Source organism: Chelmon rostratus, chromosome 5 (assembly GCF_017976325.1).
Source record: "Chelmon rostratus isolate fCheRos1 chromosome 5, fCheRos1.pri, whole genome shotgun sequence".
Classification (NCBI taxonomy): Eukaryota; Metazoa; Chordata; class Actinopteri; order Chaetodontiformes; family Chaetodontidae; genus Chelmon; species Chelmon rostratus.
The window spans coordinates 29,321,018-29,332,742 of NC_055662.1; the positions used below are offsets into that span (position 1 = coordinate 29,321,018).

Here is an 11,725-nt window from a genome sequence, read left to right on the forward strand (position 1 = left end):
TCACCTGCTGAAAGTTTCTGAGCTCACTGAACGTCACGTGTCCAGCAGGCAGGCAGCTGAAATGATCGTTTTAAGAGAAAGCACACGCACATTCTCGCAGACATTCAGACCAGCTCTTTTATTCATCAGATTTCTTTAACACGCGTCTGTTCTTATCGTTTAAATCGTTTTTACGTTACAGATCTTTGTTGTTCGCTATCGTCACAAAGAAAAACAGGACATCTGTGGAATGAGGAAATAAAGATGTATCGACGACTTTCAAAACAAACACAATGTGGAAAAACTCAGCGTTCAGTTCAGGAGGTTACCATGACGACAGAGGAAATGCTTGAAGGCCAGTTTCAGCTCCTGAACCTGGTTTCTCTTGGACTGAGTCACGTGTCTTAATGCACAAAAAGGGAAAAAATAATGTAGAATCTACGTTCAGACTTTTGTTTACAGGCTGCGTTTTGAAAATCCTTCGAGGGGATCCACAAAGATCCAGCTCTCATCGTTCCTGAATTTTGTCCGTTTTCGTCCAATGAGAGTGAATCTTTGTGCTGACGGACGTTTAGTGAAATGAAAGAACACAAGAATCATCCGTCCACTCGAACGAAACAAACCTGAAGAAACCTGAAGACCTTCCCAACACGCTGACGGGTTTTGGTGGGGGGGGGGTCCAGTCTTTGGATGATCCTGGGTTTTTTCTCCTGATATGAAAATGCGGGTCAGTTGATTGGCCCTCGTTTTAAACCTCGTTCAGTCGCTCACAGTGTCCGATAGATTGTCCCCCAATTTGTCTTTGACATCATCACCATCGTCATCATCATCAGTTCGTAGTTGTAGTCCGGTCCAGTTGTGGTTCTGGTCTACTGAAGTGTGCTGGATCAGCAGTTCATGACTCAATGAGGAGTCCGTCATCCTAAACCAGTTCAGCTTTGACCTCTGACCTCAGGTCACGTTCGCCAGCTCGGCGCCTCGTTTCTCCACAGACAGGAAACGCGTCGGTCGTCACGTCGACTCAGACGGAGGTCGTGATCACAGTCTGAGGGGTTCGTATCATCAGGCGCGTTGTTTGTGGATTAACCTGACTGGCCGTCAGACGTCAGGTGTCGCTCCTCTCTGTCTGCTCAGGTGTTTGTTCTCTATGATTCTCTATGAGGTGTTTGAACTCACTGTCACATCAAACTGCTGGCAGGACTGTTGTCGAGAAGCTCAACTCGTCCAACGTGGAGGACAGACAGCGACAGATGAACCCAACTCGTCTCACTGATTCGCTGAACGTCTCTCAGTCTCGTGTGATCACGACCTCCGACGACCTCCGACGTCATCGGCTGCTCCGACGAGATTAAATTACAGTAAGCGTTCATGTTCGGCACCAAATCAGCTGAATAACTGATCAACATTTTACCTGCAGCGCCGTCACTGGTGGGCTGAAGTCTTTTTTTAATCTGCTTCTCACAGGAAGTTAAATGTCAACATGAGGACTTTCACAGTAAAAGATAACTCTGATCATTTCGACAGGATGTAACAAAGCTTTCTCTTTGCTTAAAGCTTCTTCTTCAATGTGCTGGATAGTTTCTGATCCACTGCAGCACCACGACTGTCTGTTCATGATCAAAAGGTATCACACACAGCTCTGAGCGTTAGCAACGTTAGCTTCAAACGTTAGCTTCAAACGCTAGCTTCAAACGTTAGCGCTGAGCGTGTCATGTAGTCAGATTCCAGCCTGTAAAAAGAGACAAGGGTTGGATTTCTCCCCCGTCTTGTTCTGGGGGGGTCGAGCGTGTGAAGGAGGTCTGCTGCTGGTCTACGATGACGGTACTTATGAGCAGGGAGCCGGCGGGTCACCGTCTCTGCTGGCTGTAGACGGGGAAGGCCAGCGTGACGTTGAGCGAGTCGTTGTGTTGGACCAGCGACGTGTGCTGGTAGTGAAGCACCAGCTCCTTCAGAGAGCCGTACAGGTTGTAGGGCTCCGCGAAACCAAAGCCGGTGCTTGTCTTGTTGATGACGCAGTGCTTCACCTCTCCGTCCACGCTGAGAGAGACACAGAGAGCATCGTTAAATCCAGCACAGACCAGCTTCCTGACACACAAACACAATCAGGTACTCAACCATCAAAACAACATGTCAAACAGGTGAGTCTTACACCACGGAGCAGGCGTAGCAGCCCGCCTTGCTGCTGTCTCGGACCAGGAAGGTCCCGTCTCGCTTCCCGCGGAGCAGGGACTCCGCCTGATTCCGGTTTATGTTTCCCAGACGCCACAGACGCTCATCATGGTGAGGAAGGTCCTCCTCATCCTCCACCATACTGTACTCACTGAGGGGGGGTACAGAGGACAGGTTAGCAGGGGATCACACACACACACACACACACACACACACACACACACACACACACACACACAGCTAACTGCTCTGTGGCTGCAGGTTGAAAGGCGCCCCCTTGTGGCTAAAGAAGATGAAGCAGCTGATGAGCGCAGCAGTTTGATCAGCAGCAGCTGTAACAGTCTGTGTGCTGGTGCTGGACCCTCACAGTCCCGTGCGTGCAGACCACATATGGATCGAGGTAATGCAGGACTGAAAGTATGTCGTTAGCGACGTGCTGACCTTAACATAACCAGCTGATTGGCGTGCAGGTCAGTCACACTATGGCGAGCACTAATGAACCGCCTGCATCCTGTAAATCAGCTGTTTGCCAACAACCTTTGTGTATCATAGAAAAGAAGACTGTGGGTGCAGGTCTGAGCACTTCTAGTTTTTAATATTTCTGCTTGAAAATTTACATCTTTTGTCAAAATGTTTTCTGTTGATTGATTAGATGACTAATCATTGTCTCTCATCACTGTAACAACAGTAACAGACGACGTTGTTGTCGTCAGCTTGTTTCAGCTCAGTATGAACATCAACACCTGCAACACGAGCTGTAATGCAGGATCCTGCAGATCCTGCTGCTTCCACTGGGGGGCAGCAGAGAGTTTCAGACTTACTCCTCTGTGGTTTCGTTCTTCAGGCCGAGCCACTCGTTCAGTTTCCTCTGACGGACCCCCTTCTGAGTCAACCACCTGAAACACAAACACAGCGAGCACAGCAGTGAGAATAAAGTGTGAACCACGGAGCGTCGATGTGATCCGCTTGCAGATCTTACATGAGGTACTGGTCCCTGGTCTTGCGGAGCTGGATCAGGTCTGGTTTGATGCTGTTCATCTTCTTGTCGATCTCTCTGTAGTCGGCGGCCTGTTTCTTCAGGTCGACCTCCAGGTGACGTTTACTGTCCACGATCTCACTGATCCGAGACTTCAGCTTGTCGTAGTTCTCCATGATCCTGAAAAGATGGAGGGGGGGTCCATGACCTCAGGTCTGTATTTTTCTTCAAATTAATTCTTTGAAGGACTCCGCAGAGAAAACTTGTTACATGTTCCACAGCAGAACAGCTGCCTGTCAGAGTCGGAGACGTCAATCAATCACGATATTGATGAGGACTTTCCTCAGTATTGATAATGATGTTTCTCCACATAACAAACAGATACTAAATCACATGAATATGATCAGAACAGATCAATGAAATGTTTCATGCAGCGAACTGTTCCACTGTTCTGCATTACGAGAAACAAACAGCTGAACACTTCTCACATTTAATCAAACTATTTTGGTCGTGTTTTGTTGGAGTCATGAAGAGAAATGTAAATTAATGTAGAACCATGTTACCGCACAGCTCTGGAGCACAAACACTGAGAGGTGTGTAGAATCATCAGAGAGACCTGAGTTACTAACAGTGAACATGAAGCTGAGCTCAAAGTCTGGTAACACAACACCTCCTGAACACGGCGCAGCTGCACTCTAAATTTACCAGCAGGTGGTTTCTTCCTGCCACCTCTGGTGCCATGGCAACTAGGGCTCCTTCATAGGTGTGTGTGTGTGTTTTTAAAGGTCTCCCTCACAGTTGCCGTGGCAACAGCCTACCTCTGGATCTCCTTGTCGTTGCCCTCTCGACGAAACTTCTCGATGTACTCTTTGCTGAAGCGCTCCTGAGTCTGACACTGCTCCTCAAAGATCTTTATGGTCTCGTTGAACGCCTCGATGGCCGTCCTCTTCATCTGGATCTCCTGAGGGACGAAGAGGAGGAGAGAAGACGCAAGAGGAGGGTAAGAAAAGAGACACGTGAAGACAAAAAAAGAAAACCGGGTCAGAAAAAGGAGGTTTGTTGTCTTTATCTCCAGTTTTCTGTCTTTACTGAAAACATCTTCCTCCGTCCCTGCTCAGGTCAGCTGACTGATGGAGGCTCCCCCTTGTGTTCTTTGTCTGTTACTACAACAGTGTGAGTGAGTTTGTGGTGAAATGGAAGTTCTCACAATTCTGACGTGTATGATTCCAGTGAGCAGTGTCCAGAGACAAATGTGTCCTGTACTGTCCTGCACTGCAGTGTACTGTACTGTCCTGTACTGCAGTGTACTGTACTGTCCTGTACTGTCCTGTCCTTTACGGTACTGTACTGCAGTGTACTGTACGGTACTGTACTGCAGTGTACTGTACTGTCCTGTACTGAAGTGTACTGTACTGTCCTGTACTGCAGTGTACTGTACTGTCCTGTACTACACTGTACTGTACTGTCCTGTACGGTAGTGTACTGCAGTGTACTGTACTGTCCAGTACTATAGTGTATGGTACTGTCATGTAGTGTACTGTACTATAGCGTACTGCAGTGTACTGTACTGTCCTGTACTGTAGTGTACGTTACTGTACTGTACTACAGTGTATTGCCGTGTACTGCACTACAGTGTACTGTACTGTACTGTACTGGACAGCAGTGTACTGTACTGTCCTGTACAGTAGTGTACTGCAGTGTACGGTACTGTAGCATACTGCACTGTACTGTACTGTGCTGTATTGTGCTGTACTGTACTGTACTGCAGTGTGCTGCAGGGGACTTTATTGTACTACAGTGTACTGAAGTGTATTTTATTGTACTACAGTGTACTGAAGTGTATTTTATTGTACTACAGTGTTCTGCAGTGTACCTGTGAGGTCCTGGTGTACTCCTCGTACAGTCTGTCGTACTCGCGGTTCTTCTCCTGGTACTGCAGGTGATACTCGTGGAGCTTCTTGCCCACGGCTTCGATGCTGTCCTCCTTCACCACCTGGTCCTGAAAGCAACGACGCGTCCAATCAGACGACTCGACAGCTGACACGCCAACACAGACCATCAGACAGTGTACAGACCTGCTGGTGTTTGGAGACCGGGTAGAGCAGCTTGACGTCCAGTTTGGGGTTGTACTGGGCCAGGGACTCGTGGCGGTAATGGTTGATCAGCTCCACCACCGAGCTGAAGGTTAAAGGGTCGGAGAAGCCGTACTTTCCCTCCCGATGGAAGATCTTTATCAGCTTGTTGTTGCCTCCTTTCCTGCAGGTGGTCACATAACATTCGTCCATTAAAGCAAACCAGCGTTGACGTTAATCTGTTGAACTGCTGTCTGACAGTTTACAGTCACCACAGAGGGACGAGTACCTCAGAGCCAGCAGCAGCTCACTGTGCTGCAGTATTAGCTGTACTACAAGTATCTGTACACACTGTTCTGCTTGAATAAATGCTCAACATTACTACTGACTGGTAGTATTTCACTGCTGTGAGACTGATGATGACTCTGGTCAAACACCTTCAGTTTGCACACAGTAACTAAATACTTCATGCTGACTAAGTACTCGCAGTAGTGGAGTAAGAAGTACCAAGATCAATAATTAAGTAAAAAGTACCAATACAACAATGTAAAAATACCTCATAAAATGTACTCTGCTTCTTTTGTGAAATACTACGAGTGGAGTACTGAGTAAATGTGAGTATTTGCTGAATGAAGTCAATCCTGTTTCCTTTTTTAAGCAAAGCAAAACCTGCCGTTAGCCGCAGAGCAGGTATTTGTACTTCAACGTATAACAAAGGTTAAAATGGAACATTCCACCAACGCCATCGATGAATGATAAACACTGGCATCAGGACACTGGAGGCTGAAAACATCAAACAGCTGGAGGCCTGCACATGAACATCAGGCCTCTGATTCGTGTGTTCTGGCGTTCTGACGGCGCCGTGTTGAACGGTGTACCTCAGGGTCAGAGTGTAATCTCCGTGCATCTTCGTGGAGGCGTCTCGAACCAGGAACGTACCGTCAGCCGTGTCCCTCAGCTTCTCGTTCACCTCCTCTCTACAAACAAACACATCAAACATCATCTAACAGCTGCTCCTCTCACTGATCATCAAACTGGAGCCTGACTGGGATCACTGGAAACCAGTAACTCTGCATGTGACAGGAAATTACACCACATGTTTTACTCTCAGATACTCCAATCTGTATTGTTTTAGCCTGGGTGCATGTATCAGTGTGTGTGTGTGTGTGTGTGTGTGTGTGTGTTTGTTACCTGGAAATGTCTCCCCAGTACCACTCAGCATCCTGCAGGGAAATACTGTTGTTAAAACTGCTGGGAGCTGCTGGAGTCGAAGACTTGACTGGTTTAGGAGGCAAAGCTGCAAGACAGAGAGAGAGACAGAGAGACAGAGAGAGAGAGAGAGAGAGAGAGAGAGAGAGAGACAGAGAGAGAGAGAGACAGACAGACAGAGAGAGAGAGAGAGAGAGGGAGAGACAGAGAGAGAGAGACAGAGAGAGACAGAGAGAGAGAGAGAGAGACAGAGAGACAGAGAGAGAGAGAGAGAGAGGGAGAGAGAGAGAGAGACAGACAGACAGAGAGAGAGAGAGAGAGAGAGACAGAGAGACAGAGAGACAGAGAGAGAGACAGAGAGAGAGAGAGAGACAGACAGACAGAGAGAGAGAGAGAGAGGGAGAGAGACAGAGACAGAGACAGAGACAGAGAGAGAGAGAGAGAGAGAGAGAGACAGAGAGAGAGAGAGACAGAGAGACAGAGAGAGAGACAGAGAGAGAGAGAGAGACAGACAGACAGAGAGAGAGAGAGAGAGAGAGAGAGAGAGAGAGAGAGAGGGAGAGAGAGAGAGAGACAGACAGACAGAGAGAGAGAGAGAGAGAGAGACAGAGAGACAGAGAGACAGAGAGAGAGACAGAGAGAGAGAGAGAGACAGACAGACAGAGAGAGAGAGAGAGAGAGAGAGAGAGAGATTTGATTTGATTTTTTAACCAGACGTTTATTTGTCTTTTTGTTCACTGTATAAATTCATTAATCAGGACATTCACACAAACAGACTAATTGTCAGGTGTTTCAGTTACATCAGCACATGTCCAAAGTGTAGCAGTCCCTCTGCTACAGAGCAGAGCACCCCCTCATAACCCCACCTCACCTGGAAGCTGTCCAGGTCCTGAACAGCCCTGTAAAAACTGAAATCAACCATCAGTCTGGACTTTACCATTTTCACAAAAACAGGAACCGCATCAACATTCAAGTCTTCCTCCACCTTCCTCCTCCGGCTCACATACACCGCCATCTTTGCCTGTCCTAAAACAAAGTTCAGTATCTGACCTTTGTTCTTCTGTTGGCGAGTGTATTTAAAGCCAAAGATAAAAACCTGCTTCGTAAAAATCTCTCCACATCGACTGAAGATGGTTTCCAGCAGCAGAAACAGAGCTGTGAGACGCAGTGAGACACCGTCTCTCTGTGGCTGCAGAAGGGACATTTGTCCTCTACAGCAGCGTTGATCACAGAGAGGAAGGAGTTCACTGCTACAGCGCCATGTAGGATCCTCTACTGCAGGTCTCCATGTTTCCCTGCTAGAGGAGGTTTGTACAAAGACCTCCATGCAGGCCTCATTGCAGGGTTTAAGGACCAGTAAGTCCTCCACGGGGTGTCACTGCGTCTGTTCAGTTTATTCTGGTTCAGAGTCTTTACCAGCAGTCTGTACAGTGTCTTCCCTGAGGCGTCCTCCAAAGAAACACCTACAGGGTCGACAGGCTGGAGTAAAGGACCAGAACAATTTTTAAAACCTGGAAACAATCTGATGACAGGATACGGGTCAGCACAGTTTGGTAGTAGTGCACCACCACAAAAGTCTTTCAACAAAGTACATTCGTGTCCTGTCAGCTGATGTCTCCAGTGCTGCAGCAGCTGGTTGATGACTCTTGTTGACCTCACTCTCAGCCGAGCCGCAAGTCCAGCAGGGCCGTCCAACCCAGGTCCGGTTAGCTCCACCACCTGGCCCAGAGTGGAAATTCCTGCAGTCCGAAGCAGTCTGGACAGAGTGGGCCCACCCCAGCTCGGACTGGTTAAATGTCCTCCAAACAGTACTGGTTCTTGCAGAAGCCAGTACAGAGAGTCCGCCTGCTGCTGTCTCTGCTTTCTCAGCAAAGTCCATACTGAAAAGACACTCCTGTAAAAGGCTGGCAGAGGTGAAGTGTTCAGCCTGCCGGGGTCCATTAAAAACAGAGACAGACCCAGTCCTAGACCACCACACCGCCTAAGGATGCAGCAGGATGTGGGTCTCCACACCAGGTCTGCAGGTCCACTGAGCAGTCTCTGAACAAACTGTAGGCGGAAGGCAGCACCCCTACTGGCCAGATGGATCAGGCCCTGCCCACCTTCCTCCTTAGGGAGAAACAGGACGCTCTGTGGCACCCAGTGCAACCTGTCCCAAAAGAAGTCCACTAACAGCCGTTGGATGTTTGACATAAGTGAAACTGGGGGATCGATGCAGGCCAACCGGTGCCACAGAGCAGAGGAAACCAGGTTATTGACGACTAAAACGCGACCTCTGTATGATGTTTTTTTTAGAATCCACTTCCATTTTGTGAGACGACCTTTGACCTTTTCTAAAACATGATCCCAGTTTTTTTGCAGAAATGTGTCGTTACCCAGAAAGACTCCCAGATATTTCAGTCCTCCTTTCTTCCAGACCAAGCCCCCGGGTAGCCTGAGCCGATCCCCCAGCCTATCCCCCACCATGACCGCCTCACTCTTCCCCCAGTTTACTTTGGCAGAGGATATGGAACTGAACAGGTTAGCGTTGTTCACTAACAGATCAATATCTTTCTGTGTGTTGACCAGGATGATGACGTCATCAGCGTAGGCTGACAGTTTAAAAGAGACGTCACAATCAGGGAAACGAACGCCACTCAGATCACGTCTCAGTTTGTGCAGAACCCCCTCCCAACACTAAAAGGAGCACTCAGACCTCCATTAATTTTCAGAACACTCGCAATGTCACTGTACAGAACCTGGATCTTGGCTATGAAACCTGGGCTGAACCCAAAGGCAGCTAGAGTTTGCCATAGATACTGGTGTTCAACCCGGTCAAAAGCCTTTTCCTGGTCTATGGAAATAAGACCAGTGTCTACAGCCGATGAGCCAGAGACCTCCAAAACGTCCCGAATTAAAGTGACATTGTCACTTATGAGCCTGCCGGGCACACAGTAGGTCTGGTCAGTGTGGATGACAGAGGCCATCACCTCTCTGAGTCTGGTGGCCAGGGCCTTGGACAGTATCTTATAGTCCGTGCAGAGCAGAGAGACTGGTCTCCAGTTCTTGATCTCCTGTAGGTCTCCTTTCTTGGGCAGTAAGGTGATGACCGCCCTCCTGCAGCTCAGAGGCAGCCGTCCACTCTCCAGGCTGCTTGAGACCACCTCCAACAGGTCTTCCCCCAACACAGACCAGAAAGATTTATAAAAATCAACAGGGAGACCGTCCAGACCAGGAGCTCTGCCACTCTGCAAGCCCATCAGAGCAGTGTACAGCTCACTGAGGGATAAAGGGGCTTCCAGTTCTGCGTTGGCCTCAGCGTCCACCTGAGGAAGACCAGAGAAGAAGCTGCTGCACACCTCAGGGTTTTCAGTTGTCAGTTCACTCTTGAACAGGTCTTTGTAGAACCCTACTGCGAACTTCCTGATCTCAGAGGAACCTGAGATTGCAGAGCCGTTGTTGGATCGCAGAGAGTGAATGATCTTTCTCTGGCCGTTTTTCCTCTCCAGAGCAAAGAAGAACCGAGAGGGGGGCATCCATCTGTGAGATGTTGAGAAAACGTGATCTGACCAGAGCCCCCTGTGCTGCCACACCCAGCAGGTTGGCTAGAGCCGACTTTTTAGATTTGAGGGAACTGAAGAGCCCTCGATCTCCTGTAGAATCAGCTAAACTCTGCAGTTCTACCAGCTGAGTCTCCAGGTCCCTCATAGATCTGGTTATGTCTCTAGTGACATTACGAGTGAACTGTTGACACAGCTGCTTGATCTGGACTTTGCCAAAATCCCACCACTGTTGGATGCTGGCAAAGTCAGATTTACATGATCTGTGGGCGAACCAGAAACACTCAAAGGCTGCTCTAAAAGCCTTGTCCTGAAGCAGGGCGGTGTTAAAGTGCCAATATGCACTCTGCAACCGGACATTTTTTATAAAAACAGAGCAAAAGACAAGAGAGTGATCTGAGAGGCCCACTGGGTTAATGTGACAACTGCTAAAAATGTTCACCTGATGTTTAAAAGAGTAGAGGCGGTCCAGCCTGGCCAGGGATATCACATTGTCTTTACAGTGACTCCAGGTGTACTGCCTGTGGTGGTGATAAAAACCCCTCCACACGTCTGAGAGCTCGTGAGCTGCAGTCAGCTGTTTAAACCTGCGTGATGAAGCAGGATGAGGCTCCTGGTGGTTTCTGTCCACCTCTGGATTCTCAGTACAGTTAAAATCACCCCCTAAAAACAAATAGTCGTCACTGCTGCAGCTCCTGATGGTGTCACTTAGCACATCCAACACAGCCAGTCTGTCCAGTCTGTTGGTTGGCGCATAGACGTTCAGAAAAACCAAATGAACATTTTCAAACTGAGCCCTGATTTTTAACAAACAGCCCTGAATGATTTCCTCCACTTCACAGGAAGTAGGCAGGAAACTCCTGGAGAACAAGATGCCCACTCCTCCACTACAGCTGGACTTATGGCTCAGAAACACCTCCCCATCACACCCCCTCCTCCATTCACTCTCATTGTCTGTGGTGCTGTGTGTTTCTTGAATCAGCATGACATCCAGCTTCTTCAGCTCCATCAGTTTAAACAGAGCAGATCTTTTTACATCATCTCTGCCTCCGTTAATGTTTAGAGTGCCCAATTTAAACTCACACATGGAGAGAAGGATGTTAAAAAAATCACAGAGCAACAGGAGAGAGAAAAACAAGACTGTTGTTTTAAACATCGTCATCATCAGCAGCGGTTTGTGTTTTTACTCTCAGAATCAGTTTCTTCAGACGATAGATCTCCTGCTCTGTCAGGACCTCCTCTCCACTGTTTGCTGATCTTTTAGTCAGAGGTCTGGCTGATTCAATGAACACTTTCAGATCTGAAAAATAATCTTCTACCTTCACCAGCCTGAAACCCTTCGTTTCCTGGAGGAACTTTTTGATGTTAACAGCAGAGTACTGGCTCTGCTGGTCCTCCTGGGTCAGAGGGGTCAGGGGGGTCAGGGACAGATCACTTTCAGGCTCTAGTGGTTTTCTTGCTTTTGTGACTTTATTTGTTTTTAATGCTTTTGCATGACTCTGGACGGGTTCTGGGTTTTTTCTTTTCTGTGACAGTTTGAACAGCTCATCATCGGACATTTCTTCATCCTCAGTGAACTCCTCACACACTGCCAGACTCTGCTGAACTTCATGTGGAGGATTATCACTTACAGCAGTACAGTCACGTTTATTCTGTTCGTCCTGCTCCTGTCTGGACTCTCTGACTGTCTCAGCCTGCTCGCTGTCTTGTCCCTGTCTATCATTGCTCTCGTCCCCTCCCACGGGGCCGACGGGGGGGTCGCGGCCCGCGGCCCCGCCGGG

The 11,725-nt window shown here is 48.4% G+C and overlaps 1 protein-coding gene across 1 annotated transcript in view; it reads right to left on the reverse strand.

Annotated features, from left to right (window-relative positions):
• Positions 1 to 99: 99 nt before the first annotated feature.
• Positions 100 to 11,725, reverse strand: part of LOC121606271 (phosphatidylinositol 3-kinase regulatory subunit alpha-like) — a 25,002-nt gene continuing 13,376 nt past the window's right edge. The window contains exons 9-17 of the mRNA XM_041936483.1: positions 6,388 to 6,493; positions 6,075 to 6,173; positions 5,200 to 5,380; positions 4,998 to 5,123; positions 3,943 to 4,085; positions 3,128 to 3,304; positions 2,970 to 3,044; positions 2,129 to 2,299; positions 100 to 2,016 (exon numbers count right to left, since the gene is read on the reverse strand). Coding sequence (XP_041792417.1) covers positions 1,827 to 2,016; positions 2,129 to 2,299; positions 2,970 to 3,044; positions 3,128 to 3,304; positions 3,943 to 4,085; positions 4,998 to 5,123; positions 5,200 to 5,380; positions 6,075 to 6,173; positions 6,388 to 6,493 — 1,268 coding nt within the window. The 3' untranslated portion in view covers positions 100 to 1,826. The remainder of the gene's footprint in view (positions 2,017 to 2,128; positions 2,300 to 2,969; positions 3,045 to 3,127; positions 3,305 to 3,942; positions 4,086 to 4,997; positions 5,124 to 5,199; positions 5,381 to 6,074; positions 6,174 to 6,387; positions 6,494 to 11,725) is intronic.